This window comes from Nannobrachium achirus (assembly GCF_963921795.1).
Source record: "Nannobrachium achirus genome assembly, chromosome: 8".
NCBI classification, from domain to species: domain Eukaryota; kingdom Metazoa; phylum Chordata; class Actinopteri; order Myctophiformes; family Myctophidae; genus Nannobrachium; species Nannobrachium achirus.
The window spans coordinates 58,893,075-58,909,475 of record NC_137817.1 but is presented as its reverse complement, the minus strand read 5'-3'; the positions used below and the strand labels follow the sequence as shown (position 1 = coordinate 58,909,475).

Sequence of the window (16,401 nt, the reverse complement as noted above, 5' to 3'; positions counted from 1 at the left end):
AACATTGACCCAACAAGGATGTCAATTGTCAACGCAAACTGAAGAGTCTTAACTCAACTCAACCTGACACCCTGCTGTGAAACATCACAGCTGTTTAAAACCATGTCAACCCACAGGGACGGAGGGCAAGACTACTGAGGTTTGCAATTAACACTGCATATTTGGAGCAGAATTCGATCAATAATAAATGTGCCCTGCATGTTTTTTATTGATTTTTAAAAATGTTCAGACAACATAAAATCACAAAAACAAAACACTGTTCAACAAGACAATACAGTCCTCTTTTCCAGTTCATCAACTATAATGCAATACATTTTTTTACAACACAATATTTGTTACATAGACCACTACATCTAAACCATCATACATTAAGCATCCGATTCACAGGTTTCACCCTATCCCCGAGAGGGATTCTGTCCCACCGCACTGACCTTTCGCACTGACCTTTCAGAAGGATCTGGGATATCTCAACCGGGAAATAATTTAGCATTGGGGACCATATGTTTTGAAAAGAGGCTTCGTTGCCTCTGTGCACTGCACATAATCTTTCATGGGGTAGCACCCCAAAGATCTCCCTATACCAGAGTTGTATGGTGGGGGGTTTATCTTTTATCCAGTTAATTAAGATACATTTTCTGGCTGAGAGTAAGAGTTTGTCAAATAACTTAAATTGTAGGGGTGTCAAATTGATGTCTTTTGATGGGAGAACCAAAATGAAGGCTCCCGGATCCTTCTTTATTTTAAATTTAAAAATGTCGCTTAGCTCACGTGCCACCTGGCTCCAGCACCTGGATATCCACTTACATTCCCAAAAGTAATGGTAGTAAGTTCCAAGATCAGTTTGACACTTTGACCGATCCATTTTGTTTAGTAACACAGGTGTAATGTGCAATCTATGAAGAATTTTGTATTGTGTTTCTCTTAGTCTATTGCAGGTGTAAACCTTTTTAACTGAATCGATGGCCTCCTGCCAGTCGTCCTCTATATATTCATTGTTAAGGTCCCTCTCCCACTTGCGGAACGATTGAACCTCCTGGGAATCCAAATAGTACAACATGGAGTAAAATGGCGAGATAAAGTGTGATACATTACTGCATTTATATAAAAAATCCTCTGCTTTGCTATAAAGGGAGCCATGTGGCAGTGGCAATTGTAATGAATTTATAAAGTGACGTATTTGGAAAAAACAAAAAAGCTGTTCCCTTGGGAGGTTGAATCGTGTCTGCAACTGCTGAAAAGACATCAGAACCCCTTCATTAAACAGGTCGGTCAGAAACCTAAGACCTTGGGAGTGCCAGGACTTAAAGATAACCGAGCTAGATCCTGGGCCAAATTCATGATTACTAAAGATGGGTGTTAGCATTGACCTGCGTTCTCCTCCACTAACATAGGTGGTGATCTGTCACCATACTCTGATGGAGGTGTAGATAATTGGATTACCCTTTATCTCCCTGTGAATCCCTGTGCCCTGCATGTTAATTACTCTCTCCGTCTCTCTCTCTCCTCTGACCTTTAGACCACCTTGTGAAAGGGAAGTAAATGGTTGCCTATCTCTCCTCTTCCACAAAAACACACTTTAAGATCAAGGTTCACAGTACATACCTGTGGCTGGGAGGGCGACGCGGTAAAGCTGAATTTCGTGTCTGTCCTGTAAAGACAGAATGAACATTGAACATTAATGGAAGGCACTGTATGAACAAACATCATCACAATGGCCTTCCTGTTTGCCTTGTAGGCTTTGCAAACACGTTAAAAGCTTGTTATAGCTTATAGGCCTAAATTGCTCTGGATTAAGAGCATCTGCTAAATGCCTAAATTGTAAATTGTAAACAAAAACTGCACAACTGATACATGACAAATAATAACTGAAACACACACAGAAATAACAGATAATGACCGATACCAATAACCAAAATAGATAATACATAATAATAGTGTGTGTGTGTGTGTGTGTGTGTGTGTGTGTGTGTGTGTGTGTGTGTGTGTGTGTGTGTGTGTGTGTGCGTGCGTGTGTGTGTGTGCTCCTCACTGCAGTGTAAACAGGTCCACTCTGCTGACTCTCAGCTGGTAGTGGGTCCCCAGCGTGGACAACGTGGACACGTCGATGTAGAAGAACTGCGTCTCGGAGAGGGCGTGGGACGGAGGCTGGCACAGGGTGCGAGCTACGTGGGCGTAGGGGTACTTCCTCTGGTAGCTGGACGGGACAGGGGACACGGGAACACGGGACAGAGAGACAGAGAGGTTGGGAATTAATGAAATGTATATACTGATACAGGTAATTATTGTAATTTGTCTTAACTTAATTATTTTATACTTTAGCTATTGAAAAATAGCAGATAAACAAGCTCACAGGAGTGCTGCGCTGTGAGCTTGTAGATCTGCTATTCTTGAAAATCTTTTTGCAAATCTTTGAATATCTTCTTCAACACGAACATGTGTAACTCAAGTATTTGCTTCTGGGGGGTCCCTGATGGGTTATGCCATCTCTCCGCCGTGCTGATATCAGCCCGACTCGGCCCAAATCAGCCGCAAAAGGAGTTGGATAGTCTCTCCTGCCGACAACAAGAGTTCGATAGCGTCGTGCCGATGGGTCGGGAGTCGGGACTAGTCGGACGTGGACGGCCAACCAGACCTGTTCGGTCAGGTCCCGACAGGATAAGCCCGTTGTTTGCACTGACCAATAGAGACTTTTTGTTTGGCACTGCACTATTAAGTAGTATTAATACTTGTGTTATGACGAGACAACGGTGAGACACTTACAGTATGTAGCATTGACTATTATGGATACTTTATTTGGTTAGGGTCACTTTTATGTTTGGCACTGCATTGATCCATCCATACATCTAGCCCTGGGCTGGTGAAAAGTGTTTTTTTTTGGTTGGTCCAGATACAGAGACTCCAGAGTGTTGCCAGGTTCTGTGAGTGAAAGTAAGCGGTCAGGTCTATGAAAACAAGCCCGAAAGAAGCAACCGGTGTCACCACTTGGGCCCTCAGCTATTCTCAAAAGGAATCTTGAAAACAAATAAGCAACTACACTTCAGAAACAAGCCCAAACAAAAGCGACTTTAAAGGGAAACGAGCCTAGGGTCGCTCATAATAAGCAGACCTGGCAACACGGGCAACAATGTTTGCAGACCAGAAATCATGGACAAGTGACCCTCCTTGTTTTCATTGTATGAACAGTTAATTTGGGCAACGCAGCAGAGTGGTCAGAGCACAGTGGTATAGAGATAGGTTTGTTAACATCCTTCAGCTATTATCTAGAAACATGTCACTATCTGTCACTATCTGCTAAGACCTGTTCCTCACAGCATGTCCTCTGCTTGGTGTGATGTCTGAACAGTCTGGTATGAACTGGTGAGTGGAAACTCCAAACCGAAAATGAATCAAAATTAACGTTCAATTCAGTGATTCGGAATCACAACATGTATCACTATTCAGTTCCACGCATGCGCACGTCCGATTGCACGTCCGAGCCACAAGGCTTTGTTGTAGTTTTTCTATGCATGCCGGTAGAAAAAGATTGTACAACGCGTTGCGAGGCGTTGAGAGCATGTAGATCAGCTATTTTCACAATAGCTGCCTCTAATATTTGACAATTTGTCCAATTCTAAATTTGTCATTTTAGAGGTATAGAAAGTCCTACCCTTTATATATACTTAAACTTTATATTGGTTTGTTTACAGTTGAAAGAGAAAACAATGTTGCACATTAAGTTAATCATCTGAGGACCCCCCCTCCCATCTGGGACCCCCAAAAATAATGTGGGTCCCCACCCACAGGTTGAGAACCACTGCCATAGAATGAACGGCTTCCTTTTGGCTCCCTGACAACACCAACACGAGGCCCACTTTACCTCCACTTAATCCACTAGTTATGTATTATCCCCAGTGTCTATGGGCAAGGCACTTAAAGAGGTGGTGCTATGATCCCCCCCCCCCTATAAAACATGATTATCAGGTATTATGATTATACTAGGAGAAAGATTTTTTCCAAAAACTATACAGAAAGAGTTAAAATTGGGTGTGTATATGGCCACACCCCCAGTTCATTAAGTATGCATGGGTGGCATGGTGGGTGGTGACCCAACTGATATAGCCACACCCCACAGTGTTGGGTGAATGGTAAATAGGGGAGGAGTTGATACTGTGACATACTTACTATCTGTGTTTTTTAACTGACACTTTTCACCACAAGGTGGCAGCCTCCAAGAGAAAACAAACAAATAAATACATCATTTCTCAAAAGAAACACACCAGGGGGTCTACTCTAATGACGTACTTTCAACCTCCTAGACACATGAAAAACAGAAAAAGTACAAAACTATGGCAGCACCTCTTTAAACCCTGAGTGCTCCCGCAGGCGCTCAACCTGAACAGCCCACTGCGGGGAAATGATGTCCCCTCAGGGAACAAACAGTAAAACCTAAACAACAAGGATCTGACTAAACTAGGTACAGACACACAGAACACAGTGCTCAGGTTGTCTAACTGAAGAAACAGTGCAGCAAAGACACTCTTAATCATAAGACCTTATCTAGATCAGTGGTTCTCAAAGTGTGTGTTTTTTTACTACGTTATGTAATAACTTAAAGGAGTAGTTCACCCCCAAAATGATTTTTTCCTATTGATTAGTCACACCATGGAGATGTGAATAATATTTTTAGTTTTTTGTCGCATTCCTAAGACAAAAATGTGATAACAATAAATGTACCCCCATTCGTTCCAGATGGGGACCCGTTTCGAAACGGGTCCCCATCCGGAATCAATGGGGGTAAATGTGACAAAAACCAAAAAATATTATTGAGCTCTACTCTCCATGGCATGAGTAATCAATAGAAAAAAAGTCATTTTGGGCGTGAACTACTCCTTTAAAGGACGAATTCACCACTTTTCAACCTATCTTCATATAATTGGTCCTCACTAATGTTCATGATAAAATAGCATTTTTTTTTTCCTACTTGGTCTGTCTCTCTTAGGAGAGATGTGGGCAGTTAAAAAACCTGCCAGTTTACCTGACATCATTGTTAGTCAGAATTTGTTTTAATATTTTGATTTGTATTATCACGAGAACAATGCCATTATAACATTGTAACTTCTCGGGAATAGAAAGCCTTCGGTTTCTATTAGCTTGGATTCCCCATCGATGATGTCACTGGCAGACGGGTTTCTGAACTGCCCACAGCCCTCCCATGAGACACAGACCAGGTAGAAAAGAACTGTGCACACTGAACAAGATAGGTTGAAAAGTGGTGAAGTCGTCCTTTAAGTTATTTGTCATAGAACTGGAGTTGACACTAAGGGTTGCGAACCTGTCCCTGGCAGCCGTGGCAGGTAAATAAAACATTCAAGCAGGTGGGTTTGCTTTCAGGACCTTTGGGCAAGTAGAACATGACCTGTACTTGCCCGAACGGCAAGTGCCTCTGAGACCTTAGTGTAATATATGCCCCTGTGTAATATATGCCCTGTGCACTTTTTTTTTGTTGCCTAAAAACCAAAACCAAAAATGTAATTTCTATTCATAATGTTGCTATGTTCAAGTAAAATGTCCTAATGCTGACGACAGCCCTAAATAACCAGTCCAACACAATAAAACTCCAAGGAGGAAGTGAAAGCCAAAGGTCCACAGATAGACGACAGTTACTGTACCCGAGCTGAGACTGTAAAAGTTCCACTATGAGGACAGATAGATATGAAGCTCCTCTGTTGCACAATCACTGTGTGGGAGATACCACAGCTGGCTGATAAACTGCTGACCTTCAAACCCATAAGGAAATCATATGGTCAGCATTGTTGGGTGGAGACCTCGTCCCAAAATCCAATGTAGGAGCCATGAGTTGGTTAATGAATTGGGTTTATTATTGTGATGTTATTTGGTCAATGAACTATCACTGGAATGTGTGAATGATTGGGTGACGGGCATAGGGGCGCACACGTCACTTCATAAGCACCACCTGTTCACCTGCAGAGAGGCTAGAGAGATAGAGGGGGTTCACTGGGAAGCCACGCTTTTTGTTGACCGCTTTATTTTGCTTTATTTCTCTTATTTGCCTCAGTTTATTTGCTTTATTATGAGTTTAAGTACCCTTTAAGTTCCCTTTTGTTGCTTTAATAAAACCCCTTAAACGCATTCTTTGGACCCAGCGTATGTTCTTTTGTTTGGAAGCGCGTCTCATCGCCTCTCAGTGACTTCTAAGTTAGTTCTCCTGCAGTCGCCAAAAGCTAACCTCGTGTCACCAAAAGAAAATAAATGGTGGTTGGTTCCGGTTGGCATCGCATTGTTTTTGTTCACCACATAATGTGAATCAATTTGTTCAAAGTCGCAATACGAGTTAGAATGACAAACATGCCAAACCATTATTATACCAAATTAGACCTCTTTCAAACCGGGAGAATAATTTTGGAGGTGCACGGCACTGGTGGTTCCTGCCGTCTGGTGACTACAAAAAAATACAACATGATGATACAACTTGATAAGAAGAAATCTACAATCTACAATCTCACAACAACTTGCCACGATAGATCCTTTTGTGTGACACTTGTATGTTGTAAGTAGGGCATTACTTTTCCCCCTAATAAAAGAATGACAGGTTGAAAGATGGAGACATAAGGTTTCTGCCCTATAGTTCATTGAAAACACAGTCCATATTACAGCAGTATAATTAATATGGATTGATATAGCAGTGAATCATACTTTATCTGTGTTGGTCTTATACAATAATATGCCCAGGCAACAAGCTAATCATGAACAATATATCATTACAGCACCAGTAAAGAGTAGGTTATGCGGGTTCATTGTAAAAGGGAAGCATACTCTGTGGTTAATAAGCCAGTCAGCCATTATTGAAGCATAGAGATAGTGTAATATTGTATTTAGTGAAACTCAATCTGGCTAACCGTCGTCAAAGAAAAGGGAACGCCCTCTCGGTCCGTTCCTCTTCCTTTGACTGACTTGCGTAGCATTAGAGTCTGTCTTGAGAGATTAAGTGAAACTTGACTTGTTTCCTTCAGCTCTCTGCTCTTGGACTAGGCAGGAAGAATGTACGCACACGCGCACACGCACACACACACACACACACACACACACACACACACACACACACACACACACACACACACACACACACACACACACACACACAGTACTGGGTGACACCTCAGAGGATTCGGTCTAATAAACAACTACATTAAGTGGAGGTTACGTGTTAAGTGTCATGTTGGTGTTGGGAGACGAATAGAATCAGTTCTTCTCTGGTTTTCCTCTCTCATTCATACCAGAGTCAGACCTCCAAGCAATCAGAGGACATAGTAATGTAAACTGTCATATCAGATAGTAACAGTAACATGTTTTTAGGACACGCTTGTCTTCAGTGTTATGTTATGTTCACACTGGCAGCCCAAGTCATATTATTGGCCTATTCTGAAGTAAGAACACTTTAAAGACTCTGGCAGGGGCACTCATTCAACCCCACTATGACTATGCAGTCCACGCATGGTACCGTAGCACTAGCTTGGTTTAACCATAAAATATCCATGCTGCATCGCCCTTGTGTTAGCAGTGGCAGATAAGAGCCACAAAGCCTTAAAAACAAGGATCCAAACATCCCAGAATAAACTGGTTTGACTACTGCTTGGCCTTCGATCTCAGAACCATATTGAGCCTGATGATCATTTTCAAAGTGTGGGATGGCTCAGGGTGGCTGACAGAGTCTTGCAATGGGCCTGGTCTACAAGATACACTACACCACGAAGATACCTATGTGTACATGTCAAACTACTTCCAAAACGTCAAGACGTCCACAATCACAACACCAGAGGCAGCTCCACTAATCACGTCCGTCCAACCAGCTTCAGCTCTGAGCAGCGAGCACAGTGAGCAGGGCATCGATGTTAAAAACACCAAATACATATAAGTTATTATGATGCACAGTGTGTGCTGTGTGTGTGCCTAGCGGTGGCTCTGATAGCAGCCAGGTAAACAATTAACCTAGCTTCTGTCTAAACAACATGCTATCTAAATAACATTACATTATGTACAGTACATTTGAAACTATAGTTTACCACCAGGTAAACAATGAACCCTAGCATCTGTCTAAACAACATGCTACCTAAATACAATTCTGTCTATTTGAAACTATTTTATAAAGATCTGTGCCAGTGAGTGACAGCAGTGTTGTAAGGATAGCAGAGAGAAACACAGGAGAAGGAGCTTGCATGTTGACCACAGCAGACAGTTAGTACACAAGTGATTAACTCATTTCCCGCGATCCCCGTCGAAACCGTTGATTTCCCTCTGTACCACGCTGCGATGCCCGTCGTTCCAGGAAATGTAATTAGCTTTAATCATTATGAAACGATTAAAAGTATGATCGCTGTATATAGCCGTTTCGGAGTCTTAGGCCCGCCTCCTAACTGTATCCTGACGTATTTCCGGTTCTGACCGGATCTAGGTTTCCGTATCCTGTCCAAGGCCCAATCGTAGCTTCCGTCCCATCTGTTTACATTGTAAACAGAGGAAGGAGCAGCATGGTCATTTCATCGTCTTTTATCACGCGTTCTTTTTTATTTTTTTTATTAGCTGTTTGATTCTTGTGCCCGCCTGGCATATGATCCGCGCACATATCGTCTGCTATGTGCGCGAACGTGTTACCATAGCGCACAACTGGCCGTTTCCAATGTTTTCTTATGTAACACCGGCGGATACAGCAGGGGTAACAGCCTGGCAATGGATTTGTCTATTCCAATGGATTTTTTTTTTATTCGAAAGCTGTCATCTTGTCTACCGGTCTACTACATGAGTCGCGCACAGATCATGCACTATGCGTGCACGTGCCCACGTTAAAAGGTAAGGACAATTTGGCAGCTGCTTACTACAGCTATGTTTAAAATGGCAGCAAAATTGTTAAGAGGAGGTGGAACAGCTCGCAGCCACCATGCCACAGCAACTAACACTTCGACAAGGACAGACTTCCTCTGGGTTTAACAAAGCAACAATTCTATTTGTGAGGACAATAAGAGCTACTCACAGGCCTCGGAGGATGAGCGGCACCTGGAAGGACAGCACAGCCTGCTTCTGTCTCACCACGAACAGGATGGGGCTCTCCAGACCCTGAGAGAGCACGTCCACAGACACACGCACCCCCTCTGTCTGTGGAGCAAACAGAGATACATGTTAGATATAACACAAGATACATAACAGAGATATATAGGATGGGGCTCTCCATGCCCTGTGACAGGGCGTCCACAGACACACGCACCCCCTCTGTCTGTAGACCAAACAGAGATACATGTTAGATATAACACAAGATACATAACAGAGATATATAGGATGGGGCTCTCCAGGCCCTGAGAGAGCACATCCACAGACACACTCTGTCTGTGGACCAGAGCTACATGTACAAACATAAACAAGAATAGGATGGGACTCTCCATGCCCTGTCTGAAAACCAAACAGACATACCTATAAAAGAATGGGTCTATCCAGACCCACACAGAGAGTCATAGAAAATAGTATAATACCAGGAGTAATCCCATCCCACTGAGACTAAATCTATTTTACTAAAGGGAGTTCTCCTGGCCAAGACATCAGCACAAATAAAACAGCAACATGGAAATCTATTTAAAAACACAACAGTACAGTTAGTTCAATAACAGGACATGTGAAAACAATGGACAATCTGAACCTATTCTGTTTTTAACTTAAATCCATACTGATTATGAGAAAGTCTGTTTTGATGTTGATACTACTCTGTAGCTCTCACCAAGATGAGGTGGCAAAAACATATTAAACAAATCCTATTTTCTTGTACAAAACTTGACATCTGTCCACGATAGCCTATAGTCTAATGCAGAGGTCGTCTCCAGCAGGTCCCTCAGTGGTCATCAGCGTTACTAAGAGGTTTCTGGTGTCTGCCCGACAACAACGACAAACAGATTCCAAATATGTCAAACTTGCATGAATGGAAGCTTGTACCTACTCCTCTATGTGCTGTTTGTTTGGTAAAAGAAGATACAGAACACAGAATATGTTTGTTTCATGTCGAAGTCTGGGTAACATTTGGAACCATGTCTCCGTTCTTATGTCTCAGTTTAATGTCACATTTAGAGTAGAAATGTCAGATGTAGTTTTGGGTCTTAGCACAACGCCTAGTGACAGATATAGTGTCATTATGATTTTAATAATAGCAAAACTGTCCAACTTTAGATAAAAAAATGATCACCAAAGGTTTTGTAAAGCACACAGGGTGTCTGTCTTCCTTTCAGACTTGGATCAAAATGGATCTTTTGGTGGATGAGTCTAGAGATAACAATTTTTTTCCCCTCCTTTGTACATACATTCCCCATCTCTTTGTATATTCTATTTGTATGTGTATATGTGATGTGATGTTTTTATGCATTCTTTTCTATATGCTGTGTGTGATGGAAGAGTTAGGGGTAGGGTTAGGGTAAGGGTTAGGGTAAGGATTAGGGTAGCCTCGGAAACCCAGGCTTCTTTTGGCGATCGGAAGAAAAAGAAGCCTGGGCGATCGCGTTATGATCACTGTTGGAGGAAGTGTAGAATTTCCCTAACCAATCAGAGTGCAGAGAGCGTCGCACCGAATGTGTTGACGTCATGACGCAGCAGCGTTCTCTGCGCTGAGCAGAGGGGGGTGGGGGGAGGAGAACACATGCTATTGGCCAGAGACTCGCAGAGAGACTCGCGGAGAGATTCGCCGCGCCCGCCCATCTGCCTACACTAAACTGGTCCGCGTTAGGTTAGAGTGGGGTTAGGGACTCACCTTGTTCCTGGACACAGTGTGATTGAAGGCGTAGATGGTCTGGTTGTCGCTGGTCACCGTGTCGTTGTAGAGGACGTCAAACTCTGCATCCTTCTGCACCACCGCCTTGTTCCCTGAGCAGCAGCCAATCAGACACAGCCACAGCAGCAGCACGGCAAAGACCCCGGGTCCAGACCCTCTCCCTCCCCACCACCGCCACAGCGGGGCCGGTGGTCCACAGATGGTGGAGATCCCGGTTCGAGTCCCTCCCTCCCCCCACCGCCATGGGGCCGGTGGTCCACATATGGTGGTGGTGGTGGTCTTCTTGTGTCGAGACTTCCAGCTGCAGACCCTCAATCCCATGTCTCCAAACACCAGGTCTATTAAAACACAATGTTAAAAAAGGTGCTGTAAGTTATTATGTTTTTTAGTTAAAACAAAACTTCTTTGTTTTTGTTAACAAGTTAAAGCTCTATATTCTGATAGTAGTCCAATCCAACAATAGCACGTTCGTTTGGCTTTAGTTTAAGGGGTTCCAGGGGGTCCCCAAGAAATTTGTTAATTAAACCGTATAATGTACTTAATATGCTATTCTAAAATAGCTGATCTACACTACAAGTCCAAAGAAGAGAAATCTAGAAATGTTTGCACTTGTTTCTTATAGGGGTCCCTGCCTGGCACAAGATTTTTTATTTATTTATTTTTTCAGATGGGGGTCCGTGGCCAATTAGATATTCATTTGGGGGTCCTTAAAATGAACCAGTGGCCTAGATTTTAGGACCCCAATGTAAACAAGCCATAGTGCTTTCTTGTGTTTAAATCCTATTAGTAGACCTTGTATCTGAACTGTACTGTCATGACCTTTTCCTACTGTATTCAATCAATCAATCAATCAATCAATGAATGAACTGGTATCAGAGAGAGAACAATGGGACATTTTGGGGTCCTTGTCGAGGAATTTTGATCAATCATTAATCGATGAGGGAAGTAGGAGACCAGACAATATTCTAGGTGGTGATGGTTATGCTTTATGTACATGATATCACAGGGAGAAGTACAATAACACCCATGTCAGTGGTACGGTAGTTCTGCCAGGAGGCACAAGTCAGAGATCATAGTTCTGCTATCGCTGCTTCAAGGACCAGCTGAACCATAACAAGATAGGCTGTACCAAAACAATAGCTATCAGGCCTAGACTCTTACAAGCTATCAAATATCATATTGTAGGCCTATTGTAGAAGTATCTAGTATTATAAGTGATGGTAACATATAAAGGTTAATAGTTAAACATATGCAGGCTTATCATTTCTTCCTCAGCCCTCCTTGACATGTAAAGGTGAGAGACCCACCAGCAGTGGTTCTCAACCAGTGGTCTTTGAGGGATTTCCAGGTGGTCCCCAACTAAATGATGGAGAGTATTTAACCACATCATATGGACCCTTTATTAGATCTTTGAGAGTGTAAAATGAAACCAAATGGATTTGGTTTCATTTCACACACTCAAGAATCATGTTATACATCTGCATTACTTAATTTACAAGAAGTCTACACAACTAGAGGGTAGAGGAATTGTTATTTTTGATCAACGTTTGCCTGTTATCTCTCCTATGGCACCAACATCAATACAGCATGGAATTGTGAACAGAATCTTCACAAAATATTCTAAGTTTTGGGTCTGAGAGGCTACATCTCATCAAATGGTGGTCCGTGGCTAAAAAAACGACAAATAAACAGTGAACCTTTGATAAGAAAAAGGTTGTAAACCACTGCTCTCTAGAAAATGACAACACCACTATCAGAATATATAGCTGTTCATTAATAAATAAAGACATATTGAAATAAATGACTTACCCGCAGCTTTATTCTGCTGCTGCTGAGCGAAGGTGGTAGTTGTTTACTCTTACATCCACCATTCACCAACAGCTGCCGTTTCTTTCTGTCGGGAAAAAAACTACACTTCCGGGGACACTACCGCGTTCGAAACCACTGTTCCCTACCAGCCGAGGCTCATGGGAAATGTAGTCCGTTGGGTTTTGGTCTGACTCGTTTCTAGTGTTTATTGTGTTACTCTTTGGGTAAATCAATGTCTACATTTCTCTACCTTCAGTCGATGCTTCATATACAGATAGGAGTTAGAGAGAAGACGTGGTGTGTTATATGAGGAGATCTAAGATTCCCAATTTGAGGAAATACAAAATAACATCAAGACGTGCCAGGAATGAATAAAGTTACAACATAGCTGCTACCCAGTATGTGGTAATAACCTGTGAGTGAACAGAAGCGCCTCCAACTTGCCTCGTACAGTATAAAACGTCGTCCCTTCGCCCGTTGATCAAGACATCCGAAAACGTGACTTATTTCCCAGCAACAACAGAATTCCCAACAAGTCTTTGTTTGTTCCTCTTTCCTTCCTCTCAGCTTCCACTGCAGTCACACTGCTGGTGTTATGCTAGAAGAAGGCTAGCTGTTATAAGCCACACACAGTGCAGATAAACAACACACAGCATCGTTTAAAAGAGAAAGCGATATATCCTTGGGTCCAGCACCGAACCGAACCGCATCAGACTGTGTTGTCGTTGTCGCCGATGCTTTTATGATAGTGTGTTGTAACTCAGTGTGTTCTTGTTGTTAAATACTGTATATCACTGCTGCTGCTGATGGATGGTGAAATGTGTCTGCTCTCTGGCGCCCCCTGCCTGCCTCCACGCTCACACCATGGTAAACAAAGTAACACGACGTCATGACGTCATACACTCCTGCGTCCTCGCCTCCTCCCATGTTACGGTGAAATTGGTGACCGACACGAAATATGTGACCCTTGAAATAGTAGCCTGTGCTCATACATATGAAACATATATATGGAAATACTTTATATATAGCAAGTACCTATAGAGTGTGTTACAGAAGGCCTTCTAGACCTACTGTTATACTGTAGTAGCCTATAGGCTATTGATGTTTTGTCAACAGATTATGTTTAAAATACAAATGATGCCTTAACTTTAAACCATTTTACACTAATTTTGCCAATATGAACTAATTGTTATGGCACATACAATTATGTCTTCAAACAGACTCCCATTGTGATGTAGGAACGTGAACGTATGTGAGAATAAATGCATATTGGAGCTGCTTATTATTATACTAATTATATTAGCCTCATAGCCTAGTTAAAGTAGTAGTTCATTTTGGGGGTAAAAAAGGCCTGTCCATACTTTAACCGGAAACCAACCTTTTCGGTTAAAAGGTCCGGTTCGACTACGAAATGTTGTCACTCTCGACTTCTGAAAACATTAGCCCGAATCAAAGTTCGGAAATGCACGTCGGGAAGTCCAACTAACCCAACATTTCGGTTAGTCAGACAAATAGCTCAGTACTATATAGGCTATGTCTATGATGCTAATACTGTCGCTTATACAGTACATGTTCAGTAGGCGATTATGAAACTTTATAACAACACGACAACAATATTCTCTTCTTCAGATCAGCATCTAAACACATATTCAATATATGGGTAGTGGATCAATTACATGAAAATAGAATAATATAATATGATTTATTTGTATAGCACTGGTTTACAACGTGTCACACAGTCATAAAAAACAAACAAAGCAATTCAATAAAAGAAATGAAAAAATAAAAGGGACATTGACAGAACATTAAGAGTGAAAGAAGAAAATGAAAAAAAACACTAGTAATGTATCCATTTGTTAAAAGCCATTATATAACAATGAGTTTTTAAGGGAGTTCAGGACACTGAGGTAGCATGTCTAAATTCCAAGTTTATTCCACGAAAGTGAAGCCCTTGCAGAAAATGCCTAGCTATATTGCATTCTGTTAAGCCTTGACCTAGCCTGGGGAGTGGGGACCTCGAGTAAACGTTTGTCTCCTGAACTAAGAATACAGGGGAACACAGTGATATTCCCGTGGCTGTAATATTGTAACATTACAAAAGTGCTTTAAAAAGAAAAGTTAAGTCTGAATGGAATAGAACTCCCAGAGACTCTTTGGCTCATTGGGAGCACTGCATGTAACCTTTGTGAATGAGAACAGCTGGCTCTGGAAGTTTTGGTCCAAATACAATCATTTCAGCTTTATTTTGTTTTTCCCATTATAAACTGAAAATGCTTGAGAGGCAACACTGCTTCAAAGGAGCTGTTCACCCCAAAAACAAGTTATTTTCTATAATTACACACCCCATGGAACAGGGGTTGACTCGAGGGTCTCAGAGGCACTTGCCCATCGGGCAAGACAAGTACAGGTCATGTTCTACTCACCCAAAGGTCATGCCCAAAAAGTACATTGTCCATTAAAGAATTATGCATACAATTTGCGATTATAAATCTAATTAATGTTAAATCCAATGCATAACTGCCAAGTGGCAACAGTCACTTGGCAGTATGAATGAGTGCAACTGCTAGTTGCAAAAGATGTAGCATTGTTCTATTTAAAAAACAAAACAAAAAAACTCTGTGAATTCAAGGCTTCATGGGTCGTGTAATAGATAGAAAATAATCTTTTTTTCCCCTTTTTTTTTTTACTACTCCTTCAACAGGGTTTGACCTGCTTTGAACAGCAGGTTTTGAGCTGCTCACAAGGGATAGAGCAGGAACCCGGTGAAGGTGGTGTGCTTGTCGCTGTTGTCCCAGACCCCGGTGTCCTTAGGCAGGGTCATGTAGACTGTGTGACCCTCCTGCAGCTCCATGACCAGGGCGTTGGAGATGAAGACGTTGGTGTCGTCCATTCCCACGCTGTTCCACAGGACCCGGGCCTCGTTGTGGTACAGCTTGACCGCCACGCGCTCCTGGTCGCGCACGTCGAACGCCGTGAAGGTGAAGTAATACAGACCTCTGGCCGGGGCCGTGAACACACCTGCGATCAGAGAGGAGAACAAGATTTTTATTGCGCTTTTTATCCAAGGTGCTTTACAGAGATTGTGCATTACATTCATACATTCACAGTTCACACACACATTCATACACCGATGGCGGAGGAAACCATGCAAGGCACCAATCTGCTCATCAGGAGAAACTAGGGGTTCAGAGTCTTGCTCAACACTTGACACTTCCACACTAAAGCTGGTTGCACACTGCTGTGTTTATTCGTTGCGTTTTGGAAATACGAAATCCGCAAAAAACTTTTTCAGGCAAAGTAGAGAGAGAGAGAGAGAGAGAGCAAGGGACCCAGTGGCGACAGTTGCGAAAATCGGAAAGTCCGAAAATGAATACGAAACGGGCGGCAGTGTGCAAACGTGATCTTCATAATGGGAGGTAGATTTTTGTATTTACGTGCTACGAAGCTGATATTTGTCCGGAAAAAGCAGAGTCTTTGCACAGCAGAGTGCAAAGACCTTAATTCTGGGGGAGCCCGGGATCGAACCAAGTCGCTGCTCTACCTCCTGAGCCACTTAACTGCTGCCCCCGTAACCCACATTAGTCAGCATCTAATGGTATTTCATGGTGTTTAAAAAAAATGATAACTTGATTTTCTACTTTGTTTATGATCAAAAGCATCAGCTAAATGCTTTAAGTGTAAACTGATATTTTCCCATATTACCTTTTATCAGCCTATCAAATGCATTTCATTATATTAGGCTATTTACAAGCCATGTTTTACCCAAATGAAACAGACTGACACATTATGAATTG

The 16,401-nt window shown here is 42.3% G+C and overlaps 1 protein-coding gene across 3 annotated transcripts in view; it reads right to left on the bottom strand.

Moving 5' to 3' along the window:
- Positions 1–13,404, bottom strand: part of sidt2 (SID1 transmembrane family, member 2) — a 44,747-nt gene extending 31,343 nt beyond the window's left edge. For all 3 annotated transcript variants that reach the window (XR_013962240.1, XM_080731240.1, XM_080731241.1), the window contains exons 1-5: positions 12,608–13,404; positions 10,778–11,136; positions 9,026–9,147; positions 2,030–2,194; positions 1,603–1,648 (exon numbers count right to left, since the gene is read on the bottom strand). Coding sequence is in view for 2 of the 3 variants with exons in the window: in XM_080731240.1 (XP_080587366.1) it covers positions 1,603–1,648; positions 2,030–2,194; positions 9,026–9,147; positions 10,778–11,119 (675 nt within the window). In the remaining variant the exon portion in view is untranslated. The remainder of the gene's footprint in view (positions 1–1,602; positions 1,649–2,029; positions 2,195–9,025; positions 9,148–10,777; positions 11,137–12,607) is intronic.
- Positions 13,405–16,401: the final 2,997 nt, after the last annotated feature.